Source organism: Rhizophagus irregularis, chromosome 20 (assembly GCF_026210795.1).
Source record: "Rhizophagus irregularis chromosome 20, complete sequence".
Taxonomy (NCBI): Eukaryota; Fungi; Glomeromycota; class Glomeromycetes; order Glomerales; family Glomeraceae; genus Rhizophagus; species Rhizophagus irregularis.
The window spans coordinates 757,204-776,716 of record NC_089448.1 but is presented as its reverse complement, the minus strand read 5'-3'; the positions used below and the strand labels follow the sequence as shown (position 1 = coordinate 776,716).

At 26.2% G+C, this 19,513-nt stretch overlaps 2 protein-coding genes across 2 annotated transcripts; one reads left to right on the top strand and one right to left on the bottom strand.

Annotated features, from left to right (window-relative positions):
- Positions 1-386: 386 nt before the first annotated feature.
- On the top strand, positions 387-1,197 carry OCT59_012812 (uncharacterized protein; the record flags this gene model as incomplete). Its single annotated transcript, XM_066140386.1, has 6 exons — positions 387-418; positions 638-667; positions 741-764; positions 838-980; positions 1,061-1,092; positions 1,159-1,197. 6 exons carry the CDS (start codon positions 387-389, stop codon positions 1,195-1,197), a joined length of 300 nt encoding a protein of 99 aa, XP_066001271.1.
- Positions 1,198-7,882: 6,685 nt separating this feature from the next.
- On the bottom strand, positions 7,883-11,792 carry OCT59_012811 (uncharacterized protein; the record flags this gene model as incomplete). The annotated part of the gene is made up of 7 exons (XM_066140385.1): positions 7,883-8,114; positions 8,196-8,269; positions 8,468-8,517; positions 8,586-8,776; positions 9,729-10,855; positions 10,935-11,263; positions 11,327-11,792. The coding sequence occupies 7 exons, from the start codon at positions 11,790-11,792 to the stop codon at positions 7,883-7,885; spliced, it is 2,469 nt and encodes an 822-aa protein (XP_066001270.1).
- Positions 11,793-19,513: the final 7,721 nt, after the last annotated feature.

Sequence of the window (19,513 nt, the reverse complement as noted above, 5' to 3'; positions counted from 1 at the left end):
GATGTTAACGAACCAGCCAATCGATAAGTCCAATTTTAGTAAACTACTATGTAGTAATATAAGCATCAAAGAATTCAAAGATGCAATAGACGCGACCATACTTTAAGTAGAGAGTATAAAGAACTAAACACCATGATTCAGTTTATGTAAGTTCATTGATACATTATATACATTACAATACAGTATTTGAAGAGCTAATCTACAAATTACCAAGATAACAACAACCTTCGTTCTTGGCCGATGGATGCCACAGAGGCCCTGATAAGACATCGTCATTATTATCACGACAGATTTATTGAGACCCGCATTCAAAATCAGGGCACTCTGTGGCAGTACATCTCTAATCATATATATAATAATTATAACCTTAACGTTACGGCAACACAATGCCGAACCAAGTGGAATGCGCTGGTCGCAGGTTATGAAAATTTGAAGTGACTATTGTGTTTTTCCTATTGCGCAGAAAATTAAACATGAACCGCTTAAGCTATTGTTCTGATAAAATTCTTAACCACAACAATATCGATCGTCGCCACTACCTCAATAATCAGCTCTATCATCAATCACCATCTCAACTTAGTCAAAGAAGAAATAGGCATCCAGTCATATTAGTGCCATGGCTTTAGGTGACTTATAGTAGAGATTCAATTTTTCGAGAATATAATAAGTAAATCTTCTGGGACAGACCTGGTAATTATCAAAATTTCTATTTAAATTCTAAATTTATTTATATTTCTTAGGAAACCATCACAGTCACAGGCGACGTAGAAACACTGAGCATCGGCAGCCCGGCCTCTGAATCATTAATTTTTTTTTTTACGTCAAAATGGAATAAAGAAAAAAGCTTAGTGGAGCTGAAATTAGTTTTCAAATAAAGAATGTCAAGCAATTTATACTAGTTTTAGACCCATATGTAATTAAGAAGAAAATAGCGAATCAATTTGAACTTGTGCTACCTGAATATGTCACCTTATACAAGGGTATTATATAATTTCCAACAATGTTTTGTATACGAGTTTAATCTAGACGACCAATCCGTGCAAGCCTCAATCGGAGTCAGCCGAACTCAACAATGACGAGATATTAGAAGTGGTATGTAAAGTATAAAAAGTTAATCAAATTATAAATTTTTTATTGATTTTCTTAATTATTTTATAGCCTGACGCAACAACAACAGTAACCAGAATATTGCAGTGAAGTAGAGGTGTGATCCGCTCAGCCGGTCAGCCGGTCAAGTAATAAAGAGATAAAGTTAGAGAGTTTTCATAAAATAATCACCCATAGAAATCAACATGCGGGTGAACTAGTTGAAAGAATCGCTGAGAGTATGGGTTAGAATTATACGCAGGAATTAACGAAATTAATTAAAATCGGCCAGGCCTTACAGTTGAAGATTTATTTAATATTGACGTTTACAAGTAGATATAGCAGCTATTCAATTCATGGAATCAGATGTTAAAGAATCATTAAAAAAGTGGATCAAATTTTATACTTTAAAAATATTTACAATGTCTAAATCAAAAAAGAGAAAATTCAAATAATATTAAAATCAACTATTTAATAATACACCAAGTACAAATGATTAATATTTATTTAAAATAAAATTCTTAAACGCGAATTTGAATATTATCGCGAATTTTTCTATAATAAACGTTGCACAAAGCACCTGATATCAATAAATTTTACTATAATTTCAGGCTAATCGATATACAGTATATTTACTAAAAAGATTGTTTTTATTATAAAATTGATTTAATCAAGGCTGACCTTATATTGTTTTTATATTATTATGACAATTCATATTTTGTATTTGATTGGTGATTAAATTAATTCAAGAAAAAGTTAATTTATCGATTTATAGAAATTTTTGCGTAGAAAATTCTTTTCTATACGAAAATATTTTATTTTAATCGTTAGATTTGATTTCTGTAGTAGCAAATTGCGAAAAAACTTAAAACAATTACTAAACAATTATTGAACGAATTCATCCCTTAGGAATGAATAATAAAATAATCGTATCATTTGAATGCCTTTTGAGCAATTCAGTATTTTCCGTACAAGGTAAAACAAGTGAATAGCGCTGTACTATTATTTCCCCAATAAAATTCAATTCAAATATCAAATTTATTTATAATATACTACAAAACAGATCGTTCCGGACATTTGATCATGTGATAAATTTAATAATTTGTCTTTTATAATCTTTTATTAAAAATGAAACATTTGTAACGAAATGTCTTATGTTAAATAAATAGATAAATAAATATTTAACGATCATGATTAAAAATTTTTATAAAATACTCCTATTTTTTTTTTTTTAACCTTTAATATAATTATTAAATTTTATTTTTTTGTTTCTTTTGACATTTTATAATTTTTTATTTACTTTTTTTTTTTGAAATGTCCATTTCGGAAATATTTGAATTGCAGATTTTTTTGCGAGAAAAAAAAATGTAAATTTTATATATACGTATGATTTTTTTTTCATCTTTAAATTAATAATTGGTTTAATTGAAAGAATTCAACTTGGAAAATTGGTAAGTTATATGTTTAGTTCTTAAAACAAGTTTTTTGTAATAGATGCTTTTATTAATCGACAATGATAGTCAGTCGAAGTCACGTGATAGTGACAGTATCGATAACAGATTTCAATTGACCGCAGCAAAAAATATTAAAATTTAAAAATTTGTGCTAAATTATAGTTTATTTAAAAATATTCACGTGCTCAGATTTTTTGAATTTAATCTGCCAACGGTAAATTTATTATTTGGGTGTTAATTTTTCATATGATATCTAAAAAATAAAATATGAAAAGATTGCATCATTAATTATTTATAAATACCAATCAGTTTATAAACTTGCGTCTATATTATATATACAGTATTTAATAGGCTGATTTGTTATATTTGAATTCATTTTTTTTTATTTTTGCTTCGAAACATTAATTAATAATATTTTATTGGTGTTAACAGTGATACCGAAATAAAAACCAACTATTTTTCCAAACTAATTTATCCACAGTTTTCTTATTACTGTATTATATAAAAAATATAATTTTTGCTTTTTCTTAACATTCGATATGTTTTTAGTCTTAATAGCACTATAAATTGAGTTCATACAAACCACTGAAATTCAAATATTTTAATTAAATTATGATGGATGAATATTTTTATTTTTATTTTTATTTTTTTTTGGCTACAAAACCTTATTTGAAGAATTTTAATTTTTTATTATTTTTTGATAAAACTTATCAGTTATAGTGTATTCTTGAAAAAAAGTGTTAATTACATGATGTCAATGTAAGATCATACTTCGAATTTTGAGAACATGTGACTGAAATTGCATATCTCTGGCCCGTGGCCCGCATTAGATAACTCTGACAAGTGATCAGTGGCTGATTTGACACCGGCCGTTGGAATAATCAAATTATCACGCAGACTTGTTATCATCATTAGTCCGATTTAATTCTGATACGAACGTCCGGATGTCCGTCCGAAACGTGACAATGTACAACAATAAAACCACTTCGTACTTAATATAGTTTCACGCTTTTGCGTAAACTTAACCATTTGAAATTACTACGATTGATACTAATAACTATAATTTACATAACGATAATTAAATACATCACTTATCGATTAACATCGAATTTGTTTTCTGAAAAATCTGCTCCAGCCTGGCAATGCCACCCCACCTCTTCTTGCGCAGCGCAGATCTAACAAAAATTACTTCTCTGAAACAGATAAAATTGGAGTTCATCAACTATGACAAAATTATAAGTCATTCATGCAAATTATAATTTTTTAATTATATTGATTAATGATTAAATTGAAAATTTTATTGTCAGACAGAAATTTTGGCGTGGTAATTTATAGTTAAAAAATTCTTTTATAAAAATCCTTTATTTTAATTGCTGGATTAGTTGGCTGAGACAGGAAAAGTTAACGAATTGATTAAACCATACAATCATTGATAATCCTTATACTTTTAACTCCTTTATTGGGAATGAATTATTTTATGGCCTGGTTTTTGTAAATGAGTTGGTGTGATATGGGATTCAGGTAAATAATCAATGACTGTATCGTACGATATAAGTAATACAATAATAATTTTTTTTTTCTTGATTCTCACGGATGATGTTAATTTAAAAGGATGGATAAAAAGTCTATCAATATTAGAATAAAAAAAAAATCATTATTGACCAAAAAGGTATATTCTATTCATACTTTTTCTAAAATTTGATTTCTCTTTTTAGTCAGTAATAAATGTGCTGTATCCACATTCGATCTTTTCTCTTTGCTGGATCTTCACCATATTCTCATCATGCTTGTTTTCTAAATTTTTCACTAATTATTTCGCAATTTGTTCTTTTCTCTTATATCTTCTATTTTACTAGGAGTATCGACAACTTTTTTATATTATTTGTTATTTTTGTACTTGAATTGTGTTGATGATTCTTATTCTCTGACGACTTAATTTTTTTATTTTCAAATCTTAACTTTTTATTGGAGTTTTTGAGAAATTAATTTATTTCTTCTTTAGTCTTCCAAACCATGTCAGGCCTTCCTCTTTCACTGATAATTTAATCACCTTGTTCATTAAACATTTCGTTACTAAGATCGCCATTACAAACTTGACGTAACTAATTCCATATTGTCTTATTTACATTTATTGATATTTTTTGCTAATCTTTTTTAGTTGATATCTGTCCCTACTTTTCCTTCTTTCTAAGATACTGTACCATATGACCACGTGATTATCCCGTCAAGAATTTTCCAAAAACGATGATCTTGTATGGACCTGCGTCTCGTTATACAGTACGCGTGAAAAGGCACATAATTTATGCATTTTTTCTTTTTTTTTGATTTTTTTAAAAAAAAGAAATTTTTAAATTAAGTTTAGGATATTGTTACGGAGATTAGATTAGAAAAGCTGGTTAACCTCTTTTTGTGAGGTTTATTTCGGTTCTTACCGTTTGATACTTAATTCTAATTCTTTTCACGTGGTATATTTTCTTTAATTTTTTTTACATTTATTGTATATTCGTATTCTTTTATAAAAGTATTTTAAGAACGTTAAAAGGAAAACTAATATTTTCTAATAAAGATGTATTTACAAACTATTTAAAGGAGAGGGTGTACTGTATATGTATTATATGAAGCAGGAGGGTAAGAAGGAGGGTAAGAAGGGTGTATAAGAGGATTTGTAGAAGGATGTGTACAGTATTATGCAAAGAAGATATGAACCATTTAAAGAAGTATTTGTATATGTAGAAGGTGAATCATATAAGGTAAGAATTATATAAGTAAGGTGTGAAATTTGGATAGAAATAATCATAGGAATAGGAAATTGAAAAGTATTTGAAGTAAGGAAATTGATTAGTATGAGAAGTATTTGAAACAATATTAAATTTCATTTCTTTTTATTATATCAAATAAAAAATGAATAATTTTTAACAAAAAAAAAAGGTGCAAGAAAATTAATAGTATACATTTATACATCAACGTTTGGCTTTACGAATTTGATTAGTTTTCCTTTTTTGAATAGATGGTGTAACTTTTCCTAAGAATTCTTCTAGGTTTCGTTGGTGCGCCTGTTAAGGGTTTTATGTCTTTTTGATTTAATTCTAGTGAGGAAAAGGAACAGCTTGAACTTACATTCTTGATCGAATGTATTAAAAAAATATGGAGCTTTCTAATAACGAAAAAATATTAATGTTTAATAATATATCATTAAAATTTAAAAAGAACATTATATTATATTCTCCTTTTACATTTTATCATTTAACTATTTTTCTCGTCATTATGAATGGAACAAGATACTGATTAGGTTATCATATATGGAATAAAGATATGTTCTCAAACGAACAAGCATTACTTATACGAAAAGAAGCATGTTAAAAATAAATATACAGTCGCCACTGGATATAACGAACAGAAGGTTTGGTTCAATATAGAGTGAATTCGGTATATAATATACAGAACTTAGTTTTTCAGCTTGGCAATTCGGGCCAAATATTAATGCCGGCCAGAATTATAATTTTGTGTGACAAAACGCCGGCCAGCACTATAAATCTGGCCGAATTAACTATTTGGTCACGTGACCGTTCTTTATAGAAAATATATGATTAATATAACTGGGCTGTTCGCCTGTTCCACATACAGTATATAGCATTTTATTATAAAGATTTGTTATAACCAGTGTAATTAACTATAAAAAAATCGGTTCTGGAAATCTTGGTTCAGTAAGTATAACGAGTTTTCGGTATATACAGGTTCGGTGACTCTATATTGTCTGTATTAGAATGTATTAGAATGTGTAAATTATATTAATTAATTTATTATCTTCATGATATTCGCATTTCCAAACTTAATTCGAAATTCGTTTTCTTCGTACAACTCAAATCTTGTAGGAGCTAGAGTTATTAAATATGTAGGCATCTACAAGTTAGGAGATCATACGGGAGTCTGTTGGAATAAGCTTTTTTTAAAAACAATTAATCTCTTTTGTGTGAAAGGTTTTGTAGTTATAAGTTTATGTTTAATTATATAAGGCAACGCATTTGTTTGATAATAAAACTTATACTATTAAAAAAATCAGCATCAGAAATATGTTAGCGAATATATTAACATGTTAAGTTTTATATTTCCAAGGAATCCCAAGCTCTTGCTAATCTTGAACATCCAAACGTTATAAAACATTTTACTTCCTAGATACAGAATCTTGAAAGTGACTGAACGGATCTTACTCCTTCAGAATTAACGCTTTTTATTCAAATGGAACTACTCTAAATCATTTTTTAGTAGAACGATCAATTTCCATTTTAACGCCAAAATATTTCATAGAATGTCAATAATTTCAAGCTGTCTATGTTTCATAATGATTGAATATACGTGTTTTGATTAAAAACATTATTATAGGTAAAACTGATGAGGCATTTTATTGAATATATCCATAACAAGAATTTAGTTCATCATGATTTAAAGACGGATAATATTTTTTTTTTACAAAAAAATAATAGCGAATTTTGTGACAAAATGGTTTGGTAAAATCTGGGAAGCCAATTCTTGTAATCTACATTCTCTTATACGTGATAAACGCTTTTACCAAGGAATCTGATATTTTTTATATTAAAAGACTTGTATTTCCATGGAAAAGATTTAGATACACTAGATTACTCTAGATATACTGATATACCAGGCGACTGTACTGATACGATTAGTAAAGAAATAGACAATAAATTGCTTTTATTTTTTATAATTTTTAAAATAAACTCTTATTTAGACAGAATTAATTGAACAAATGACAATTGAAAGTCCTCAAGCGTCCTTAAAATCCGAGATGTTTAATATGTCAACTTCGGAACTCAGACGACTCGCTGGAAAAGAAAGTTAAATACAAGAAAATGCATGCTTAAAACAAGAAGCGCCACTTTAAAAAACACGCTGGAAAAAAAAAATTAGACCATCGGCAGAAAATAAATCAATGCCTTAAAATAAGGAATAACACAAGTACAAAAAGTTAAATCGTTATTTTTTTTTACGAAAAACATTTAACGGATAAAGGATTAAGGTCACCATTTTATAGAAAAATAAAATTGTAATGAGATAATAAAGATAGATATCACGCTTTCAAGGAAATAGCTTCTTCCTTTTCTTTGTACTCATGATATATCAGTTAAGGTATAAACTGAATCCGAAATTCCTGAAAGGAATCGTTCTCTTTCAGAGAAAACCCACCATCCGAACTTTTTAATTTGATAAAAAAAATTGAAAAAAGTCTGAATTTTACATTCGGCCCGTTTATCATATGATACTAAGCATAAACGTAACTATTGGCCAATTTTTATATGAATGTATTTGTATCACCTTACAAGAAATTATCATGTAGTGGAATCACGTGATAATAAATTATTTGTCAACCCTGCACTATTAAGTATTTTTAACACTTTCTGTAAATCGGCGTCGATTTTATCAATCTTCTCAACATTATCTGGTATATCAAGTTTTTCAAATAAATTCTTCCTCATTTCCGGAAATGAATCTGTCCATTCACCATTTTTAATCAATCTTTTAATTTCTTCACGAGCCTTATCGACATTAGCATAATAATATCTTAATAAAACAAATTATTTGGAGTATTAGCATTTAGCAAAAAGGTTTTTTTTTTTATATATAAAAGAAAAATATACACACATTACTTCGGGAAACCATGAATTCCAACGTCTCTGATTTGGCAATAGGTAAAATAACTCGATTTCTGCTAAAATCTATAAGGAAAAGAGAAATTTAAAACACTTTTATAAAAAATGGAATGATAGTTATATTAGATTAATAAATACCTCAGCCTTCTGCTTTAAATATGAGACCCTATCATCATCTTTATTAATTGCCATATTGAGTAATCCGATAAACAAATTCATAAGATATACAACAACCAAGAGTGAAAACAAGACAATTAATATTACAAGTGATTGATTATTTAAAAATGGCCAATTGGATAATGCACTTGAATCACCTAATATATTTGATTAAAAAAGTTAACTAAATGTATTTAAAATTGAAAATTCAAATATTGTAACTTACCTGTTAGGAAATTATACATTGCTAAAAGTGAAGTTCTAAAATCTATAAACATATTTGTATTTTCATCCGGTTTTTGAATAAAAAATGAATTCATAGTCCCATCATTAAATACTTGATTAAAAGTGAGAGCTATATTCCAAGGATTATTAGGATCATTATTGCTTGTATATTGATCAAATGAATAATCAGATCTTGGTAATAATAAAATATAAAATGCGTGTGCAAAACTTATTATAATAATAAATAAGAGTACTAAAAAATAAATGATCTGTTTTGCAACATTAATAATTATTTCAAAATATATACCAAAAGATTCAAATGCTCTAAAAAATAACAAAAATTTTATATCTAAAAATAGACATGAAAAAGAAAGTAATTGAATTATATGATGATCGTTCATATCATTTGTTTGAAGCCATTTAAAAGAAGTGATTATTGGAAGTAAGTATGAAATTAAATCTATATTAAATAATATGATAAATAATATTAATATTTAGCAGTTATTTATTTATTTAAACAAAAATTTTACATACGAACATACCAAATATATTCCAAAAATCACGAATCCATTTTTTAGGTGAATAAATAAATTGACGAATTTCAAAACTCAAATGAATAAATCCAAATATTATTGAAACAATAAAAAGTTGATTTTGAATATTTTTGTCAATATATTGTTGAGGAACTGTTGCCGCAATAGTAAAACAACTAAGTAAAACCATAAATGAAATCCAAATTACTGCATAGTAATATTTTCCATAGGTATTCCATTTAAAATTAATTAATGCCTCTCCATTCCATGTTTTATAAATATTTTCATTTACTGTTTTAACAAAAGGACTTGGTTGAGGTTTAATTAATTCCCACCAATTATAATCTTTTGGATAATTAACAAATTTAATGTAAGGAATCATAAAATTAATTGTTGATGTAATTGTTGATGTATGTATATATTTTGAAACCTTTTTAGTAACATAAAAATATAATTTAACGTATAGGCCAGGTAATGTATTACTAATTTTAATATAATTAATAAAATGATACTTTAATAATAAATAAATTATAAAAAACAAAATGGGTAAAATAGGAAGAGTTAAAAAAATAATAAAACAAAATAAATAAACCCAAAATATATCATTATACAATTCCGTTTTCAAATTGTATTTTGACCATAAAATAGATCGAGTTAAATCAATTAATTGAAGATTTTTTGAATAAAGATGTAAGTTATTTTCTATATTATAAAACTGAGAATCTGTAATCATATTTGTCTCTAATGAATATTTTAAAATAAACTCCGGATAATACTCATTCAATAATGGCATTGTAATACTAATAATACCTAAAAAAGTCTTATTATTTTGTAAATCTTCATTAAAATAAAATATACATTTCTTATAAATTTCATCTATTAATTTGAAATTACGTTCTCTGATTGCAAATGAGAATAATTCAACTCCATATTTCAAAAGACTTTCCTTATTATTTAAAATCCATTCATTGCACTGTTTAAAATTTTTATCATTTTGTAAAGGTAAAGGAGATATTGAAAATTCTTTATCTTCAGAATGAAAATAGTTTAAAGAAGTTTTATTATTGTTTTCATTAAAATGAAAAATGAAAACACGTACTAAATCTTGATTAAGATTTTCATAATCATTTAATACAAGTAAAATATCATTGTTTTTGAATATCATATATCTCATTGCTAAATAACGGTTAAACCGTTTAATTCTTCTCGATTCATTATTTTTTAAAAACTTAATTTCGATTTCTTCGGTGGAACGATTTATTTCCCATTTGTCATTATTAAAAGAATACGTCTTTTGAAGATTTTCATCATTTATATCATCAGCATATAGACTAAATGAATGAACATTTAAGCGTTCAAGCTTATCAACAAGAACTTTAAATTTAATATTCAGTATATCCCCATCTAGAATAAAACCATTTAGAGTCCCAATTATGTATTCGGTTGATTTGGTATCTTGAACTATTTTTGATAAACTTTCGGTTTTACAGTCTTCCTGATAATATGTCATAATTGAATCATAGATTCCATTATTTAAAAAAGGACGCAAAATATCCGATAAACTAATAAAACCAGAGGTCCGAACGTTGGTTTGTTCTTTAGTCTTCTCTTGAATTTCAACTGCCCCCGTCTGTAAAGTAATAATAGGAATTTCTAATTCAATCGAGTAAATAATAATTTTATCCTTGATTTTTAGACAAACAAACTTTTCATTGCTAGAAATTCTGATTAATCCTGGCTTTAAGTGCAAAATGAATAATTGTTAATTATAATTCATAATACAGTATATTTAAATAATTTAAATAATTTTACTTTACCTCATCGCAACTAAACATCTTTGCACTTTTTTCAGTAAGAAGATTCCATTCATAAATATGATTATTTGAAGATAATAAATAAAGTTTACTATATTTAGATACACTAATAAATTTAAATTCTTTAGGTATCTCGTACATTCTTTTACATGTCCATGTTTGTGTGGAGTAAATAAAAATAATATTCATGTATCTATAATTATCATTAAGAACTTTACCACACAAAATAAATTCCCTTTTTAAATTAAAGGTGCAATATTTATATGATACTTCAATTTCATCGTGATCCAAATCTAGTTTAATTTTGTTATTATTGTTCATATCGATTATTTCTATTAAAATTTACAAAACATTAGTTACTATAATAAATAAATAATTTAATAATTGTCATTTACCTAAATGATAACGGTTAATTCTTTTGTAAATATATGCAAGTTTCTTATCATCGGATACATATATTTTGTTTATATTGCGGTAAATGACTACTGGATTAGCAACAATAAAAGCTTTATAACGGTAATTGTCTGGATTAAGTTCGCCTTTATCGATACTCCAACCGAAAATTGATTTATCATCTGGACTATAGGTAACAAGGTACTTTTCTTCTGGTGATATTCCTATCTTAGAAATAGGTTTACCGTTATGTGGTGGCTTATAGTTGATATCATCTTTTTTGCTATCGACTTTTACGGATACGTTTTCATTCATTTCAGTTGTAATAGGTTTACTGTTATCATCTTTTTCGCTATCTGCACCACCGACTTTTACGGATACGTCTTCATTTATTTCAGTTGTAATATAATTGATATCATCTTTTTCTCTATCTGCACCACCGACTTCTACGAAATTGGCTTCATTCATTGCAGTTGATAATCAAAATATTAAGGATAAGTTTTTTTTAAAAAAAATTAAGTTGAAATATCCTGCTGTTCGTTAATGTTTATATATAAAAAAAATACGTTTATGATCAAGCAACGATCATCGTCAATAAGTCACATCATGCTACAAGATTTTAAATATGGTAATTTACAATAGTCATCTTTAATAATCTAAATATTTGCACCATTTTCATTGTATTATCTATATTTGAAAAAAATTAATCAAAATCATATTGAAATAGCAACTGGTCTGAATAATTGATTGTGACCGAATTTTGGTTACAACATTTTACTGAAAATCCCAAATCTCTAATTTGCAGTAACAGCTTTAGATTATATTAAAATATATATATATACATCTATTTATTTATTTATTCAAGATAACTAGATTATAGAGTTGTATGTATCTTAAATGATGTGTATTTGAAATTTTTAGTAAAACTTAATGGAATTGGAAATTCCATTAAAAAGAATTGGATTTGAAACTCGACAAAATTTATTTGATATTAAAACATAATCATTGAAAACTTCCAATAAAAGTTTTCAATACGAGAATGTCAATATCATAATACATTTTTTTTGATATCATAATAAATATTGTTGGTACAACATTGTTACATAATAATCGTTCTTTTTTCTACATATTAGTTTTAAGAATTCAATAAAATTGAACTTCTATTTTTATAGTGGTCAATAAAGTATTATTCCAGTGCCTAAATTTGGCCAAAATTAAAAATTCTAAGTTATAGGTAACATCGCATTTGTACAATGTAACATTTTTTTATGTCTCAGCCTATAGAAAGTTGCCTATTGCTTGTAGTATATAAAACAAGTGGTATTTTTTTTCCTATTCTGTAATCTGTGAGATGTTTTACAAAATACCTTTTATGAATTTTATTAAAAGGATTTTATATTATTTTTTTATGTTCCCATAAAGTTCTCGAGTCAAGATCTTGCAACGTATACTCTTTTTTAGTTGGATCTGCCTGGCCGAAATAGGAGGATAATACGGTGAAAAGTTATATCTTAGTTCTTAGAGTAGGTAATCGATTCGGATTGGGATTCCTGTTCCTATTCCTTTTCGATTACTATTTCCAATTGGATTTTAGATTAGTTCTCCATAGGAGGGCGTGCATTTAAATAAAAAAAAAATTTTTTTTTTTGTGTATCAATAAAATCCATTTTTATTTGTTTGTTATACGAGTAAAAAAGAATTTTTCCATCTTAGTTTTAATTTTTTTTACAATTTGTAAACAATTTAAACCCGTTGTAAATTGCAATCAACGGGTTTTTTCCTTGTAAATTATAAATTATATGGATCTGAAGTCTGAACCGTTTTGAGAAATAATTAAATTCCCCCTTTTTTCATACTCATTTTTTATTAAAATTAGAATAAAATAATTTTTTTTGTTTGTTTTTTTTTTGTTTATAAAGATGTAAGATTTGTCATGTATTTTTTTTTTAAGATGATGATTTGTTGATTTCATATACCTCTGTAAGGAAGTATGAGATATAGGGATTCTATAAAAAAAGTTACGAAAAATTGGGTGAGATTTCTTTTTCACTGTCATCTCCTTGTGATCATAGCGAAGCCACTTTTTTTTTCATGAGAAAAAATTTGTATCGCTCCGCATTCCTCCTTTATTTTTTCTCTCAAAATAAATAAATCATAATATTTAGAATTTGGGAAGATTGAAAAAAAAAAATAAAGTTATAAAAACTCATAACATTAGATTATTCGTTTTTTATTGCATTCCACTAAACGATACGAAATTTATATGGAACATGGCAAATAGACCAAGATGCAGTTCAACGAGTCAATAATGATTATTTAAGGATTTGTGATTCACGTTTTTCATATGATCAAAATCAACAAAAACAAAAAAAAAATGTAACGAAAAATTTACGGTTATGGACGCAATAGTTCAACATCGAAGATGTATTAGGATGTAAAAAATATATAACTTAGGAGAAGGATTCAGTAACTATTCCTGGTTGATTAATAGATTATTTGCAATGGGTTGGTGTATTTTAATGCATTGAGAGAATCTTGTTATATCAGAACGATCATTAACATTAAAAAAAACCAAGATGCATTTTGTTGTACAGTACCAGTTATGAACGATCAGGCGGACATATATTCTTCACGAACGTATAGGCTGAGGTAAAAAATCAAATTACATTTAAGACAAATTACACGAGCAAGTTGTCACAAAAGGAATCAAATTTATTGCTAATTGGGCTTATTCAGATATCTCATACAAACGAAAATTCAAAAAAAAAAGGAAAATTTTTAAATTTATTGTTGAAGCTGTTCTCCCTTTTCTTCCTACATCAACTAATTCACAAACTAAAAAACCTCCAACTAAAATTACGCCATCTACTGTGAATCAGATGAAACCCTTAATCTTTTCATAATACAAACTCTTTTCCTTGATACATTCCTCAAAAATAATATTCAAAATGACGATACAGAACAATCGACTGTGAAAAGTTTGGGTCAAAATTTTGGAATTAAACTCTTGGAAATCACGCGAGGCAGTAAATATGAAAAAGATTTATTAACGTTAAACTCACCAGGATCACTTTGCGAATATTACCACACATTTTCAGATTTCATTACAAAGTTTTTTCGTGGAATGTTGTCAGAAATCTTTAAAACGAAAACTTACTGTTAATAATAGAAAAAGAAAGCATCAGAGACAAAATATGAAAAACTTTGTCTGAAAATACAATCACAAAAATAGTTATCTTTTTTGTTTCCATTCTTACCGTTATAACCTTTTCTTCATGTGACATTTGATTGACTAATGTGCGGTACGTAAACCAAAAATTATCATCACTTCATCGTCTTACTTTATGGAATGTAATTGGGCATAGCGAACGTCATGAACGAAATCAAGAAAGAGAACAAATTAATAATGCTGTTCCTATGCAATGAACTTTACTATGTAAGAAGCATTGAATAGTTTCAAAATATACTGGAGATTTCCGAATAACATTTGCCAAAATTTTGGTATCTTTTTTATCAATGGGCCGGGAAATTTCTTTTATGAGCATAAAAAACCATAAATGGATATTGCAATTAATTTTTTGTTTGTTTCATTACGTTTAAATTTGTATAACACAAATATTTGTAACAAAATCAAATTTTTTTAGTTGTGATACTAAAATATATATATTTTCAGTCCAATGTTAAATATTGCATCAACACAATATTTGCTCATACTTTTGTCAGTAAAAATTCCAATGATCAAATCTTTTATATGTTCGAAAACATTATCACTGACCTTAATTTCTTTTATATTGTTAATGATCGTGAAATTAATTCCTACTGTAAAATAATACCACGGCCTTATAATTCCTTTATAAATTAAATTTGAGAAATGTGTGATTATCTTAAAGGTTTAATATAACTACTTATGAAATTATTTAAGGGTTGGAACCGATCAAAAAACAACCGAATTAATTAATCGGTTAATGAATTTCCAGAAGTTTCGGAAAATTATTATGATTTTATTATGGCTCGAAGTTGGAACTGACCAAAAAGAGCTTAAACCGATTATGAAACGAGTCTTAACCGATTACTAATTTGCTGAAGGTATATTTATTAATTTATATTGTAATATTAAAATTTTAGTATGGAAACACGTGACCGAAATTTCACATCTCTGGGCCGCATTAAATAATCTGACCAGAAATTAATCGATTAACCGATTTTTGAGAAATTTTAACCGGTTTTATTAATTAAATTAGGATCTAAACTTAGTAATGAAGTACCAACTACCAAAATTAATTTACATTTATGTTTGCAAATTGCAAATCTATTAAATTAATCAATATAAAGAATAAAAGACATTATAATTCATCACTCTTTTACTTTTATTACCCTCTAATTCTCCTTCCCTCTCTCTGGCCAAGATTAATCTTATCAAATTCTTCTATTGCTATACCAAATAGGAGCTTACCATCTTTTTGCATTTTAGGGCTATATATAAGTAAGTTATAAATCAAAAATTCTAATATTTGTTATAGCAATTATAATAATATATCAATTATAAAATATTTATAATATTTATCAGATATTTAATAATTCTTAAATAAACTCTTCAATTACTTAATAATCTTTACAAAATATAAAATTACTAATTGAATTCATAAATAAAAGTAAATTTAAGTTTATTATTACTACTAAATAAAATTTTGATATAATAAAAAAACTAGCCATCACCACAGGTGATTTCACCTAATCATGTGAATTATTATTATGACATCATTTGATTAAACTATTAATAAACTTTTTTTCTCATGAATTGCCTTTTTTAATTTTTTTTCTTTTTCATTAACCTATCTCCTTTTCTTTTATTACACATTTTAATAATGGACTGTTGTGAATATATTAATAAAAATTCCACTTCTAGTAATGAGGAAAATAAATTTTGTATTATATTGGTTTTAGATGCAAAGTTTCAGATATAGAAACAACTAGAAAGTCATCTGGAATAATATGCTTTACAAAAAGGATTTTCCTATAAAAAAACAAGAGTTGAGTATCATTTAAGTTCAAATGAAATGAAAAGTTTAACAATAGAGCAAAAAAAGCATAAAATTAAATAGAGAATTTAGGGTATGAATTAAGATAAAAATTAGAGTGTAGATTAGGGCAAGAATTAGAATATGGATTAAGGTATGGATTAAGGTAAGAATTAACTTATAAGAAGAATCGCAAGAAATAGAAAATCTAAATGAAGAAAAAGGAGAGGCATACAAAGTTAAAAAGAAATACTTATCTTTTCAAAGAACTGGAACCTTTCACAAGAAAAATCTCAAGGAATGGAAATTAAACGAAGAAAAAAAGAAGTGTATGAAATTAAAAATGGAAACTAAAAAAAAAAACAAAAAAAAGTAATACTTGTCTTTCATGAAGAGCCTCAAGAATTGAGACCTAAAAGAAAAGAAATATACAAATTTAGCAAAATAGAATGCAAAAAGGAATAAAAAGAAACAATAAACTAAAAAAAAATTTTACCTTTCATAAAAAAATGCAAAAAACTTAAAGTTTAGAGAATAAATTTTTTTTTTACAAAAAAAAATTGATGATTTTTTAATCATCTAATTATTTATTGTATTAAAACTGAATCATAATTTCAGTTTGATTTAGGTTAAAAATTTGGTCTTAGTTCTGGTTTGAGCTTAAAGCCAAAGAATTAAACTGAAATCAAAACTGAATGTTAGGCTGATTCTAGTTTCTTACTAAAACTGAACTAAACTGATCTGTTCAGAACTTTAGTAAGCAGAGTCCTATTTTAACATCAAAACAGGACCCCGGATATCTCCAAAACAGGTCATAAGTCACACTTTCGGCAGATTGGCCCATTTTTCAGGGGGAAATCGTTTTTGTAAATATCTCAGCATTCAGTGGTCCAATTTTGATGAACTTTTTTTAAAATTGTAGAGCTAAATGGGGCTACAAAATAAAAAAAAGTTCATTAAAATTGAATTACTTGATGCTGAGATATTTACAAAAAACGATTTTTTGAGTTTCAGCAAAAAGGGGTGTTTTTGGCCAAAAGTCCATTATGACCTTTATATTAGATATCCAGGGTCCTATCAAAACTCTTTATTTTTGATATGAAACTTTAGTTAAAGTATTATATATATTTATGAATTTTACAGATATTTGCAGATTTGCAATTGTTTGCAGATTATTTGCAGATTTGTGGATTATTTGCAAATTTGCAGATTATTTGTGATTGCAAATTTGCAAATAATTATTCTTCAAAATCTGCAATATTCTGCAATATCGCAAATTGCAATTAATCTACAATTAAAATATTGTAGATACATGTTTACTAAAGATTTAATCCTAAAGTCCAGGTAAAGTTACTGGAGAAACTAGGGGGTTTTGGCAAGTTGGTGAAATGCCGAAATAGCGAAACTTTGCCAAAACTATATGAAAGTCTTATTAAAAAGTTGGCGAAACTCTGGAGAAAGGCAAAACCTAACGAAACTTATTATAAATGCTGAAACTGCCAAAACTTTGCCAAAACTATAATAAAATTATAGTAAAATCTTAGAGAAACTAATCGTAGAATTTTGGAGAAGTTTAGGCAGCCCAGTAAGAAAAATCGCATACTGAAAATATACTGAAAATATACTGAATTTTAAGAATATTTAACTATATAATCATGTATATTATAAGTATAAATTAAATATAATTTTAGTATATTTTATGTAAGATATTTATATCCATAAATAATGCTAAAATTATGTTTAAATATACTGTATTTAATATGTAAAAAGCTCATAAAACACCCTTAAATTTTGCCTCTTTAAGTATATTTTAAGTGCAAATTTTATGTCATTAATTTCTACTTAATTTCAGGATAATTTTATTTCGTGTTATTATATATATTTAAGTATATTTAAAGCCCATTTTCAGTGTATTATAAATATGATTCAATTGTATTTTGCATATATTTTAATAATATTTCAATTAGAAATAACATATATTTTTAGTAGTTTTAAAGGTCAATTTAGTTCAAATAAAATAATATTTTATGTATCTTTTAATTAAAAATAGCATACATTTTTACTTGCATTAAAGATTATTTTAATTACATTTTTACATTTGATAATAATGATATTTTTAGTATATAAATACAATATCGATATGGTTTGATTATATTTCAATAATAATTCGTGTACATTTTAAAGGCTATGCTAATAACCAATGATACAAATAATTTCTATAGTAAAGTAAAATGTTTAATTTCATATTTCTGAAACTATATAAAACGAAAATAAATAAAGAATAAAATAAATAAAGAAAAGAAGATACAGTTAGGAAAACTTATTTTTCATACCCATTACACAATAACTCGAGACCCATTTAATTTAATGTACTTATTAAAGAGGGGAAAAAGTTATATTAGTAATTTAGTTATTTAATTTTAAATCCAATACAATAAAGTTTGATGCATACCTGTTTAATAAACATAATTTTTAAGTAAAAAATACTTATACACGTCTACAATTAACACCTCGACACGGACCTATTTAATTTAATGTACTTGTTAAAGAGGGGAAAAAGTTATATTAGTAATTTAGTTATTTAATTTTAAATCCAATACAATAAAGTTTGATGCATACCTGTTTAATAAACATAATTTTTAAGTAAAAAATACTTATACACGTCTACAATTAACACCTCGACACGGACCTATTTAATTTAATGTACTTGTTAAAGAGGGGAAAAAGGTATATTAGTAATTTAATTATTTAATTTTAAATCCAATACAATAAAGTTTGATGCATACCTGTTAATAAACATAAAAAAATACTTATACACGTCTACATTCTACAGTTAACACCTGACACGGCTACATTAAAATAGAAAAAATAAAAGAATCAGTTAATATTAATTTCGACAGTAACTAACTATTGGATAATTGATATTGTGGTGGAAAATTTATGTATTCATACCGTCTCTCCCTGTAATATAGTCAGCTTCTCTTCTAAGTAGGGTTAATTAAAACTTTCTAATTCCAGAAATTCAAGGTTTTGTATCTTGTATCCTTTATTCCTGGTAAAATATTTTTCGTCAGTAAGTTTATAAATAATATAGACTTATTACCAGAATAACATAGACTTATTACCAATATTTTATCAGAAAAGAGAAAAGTAAAATAAAAAAACAGTGAA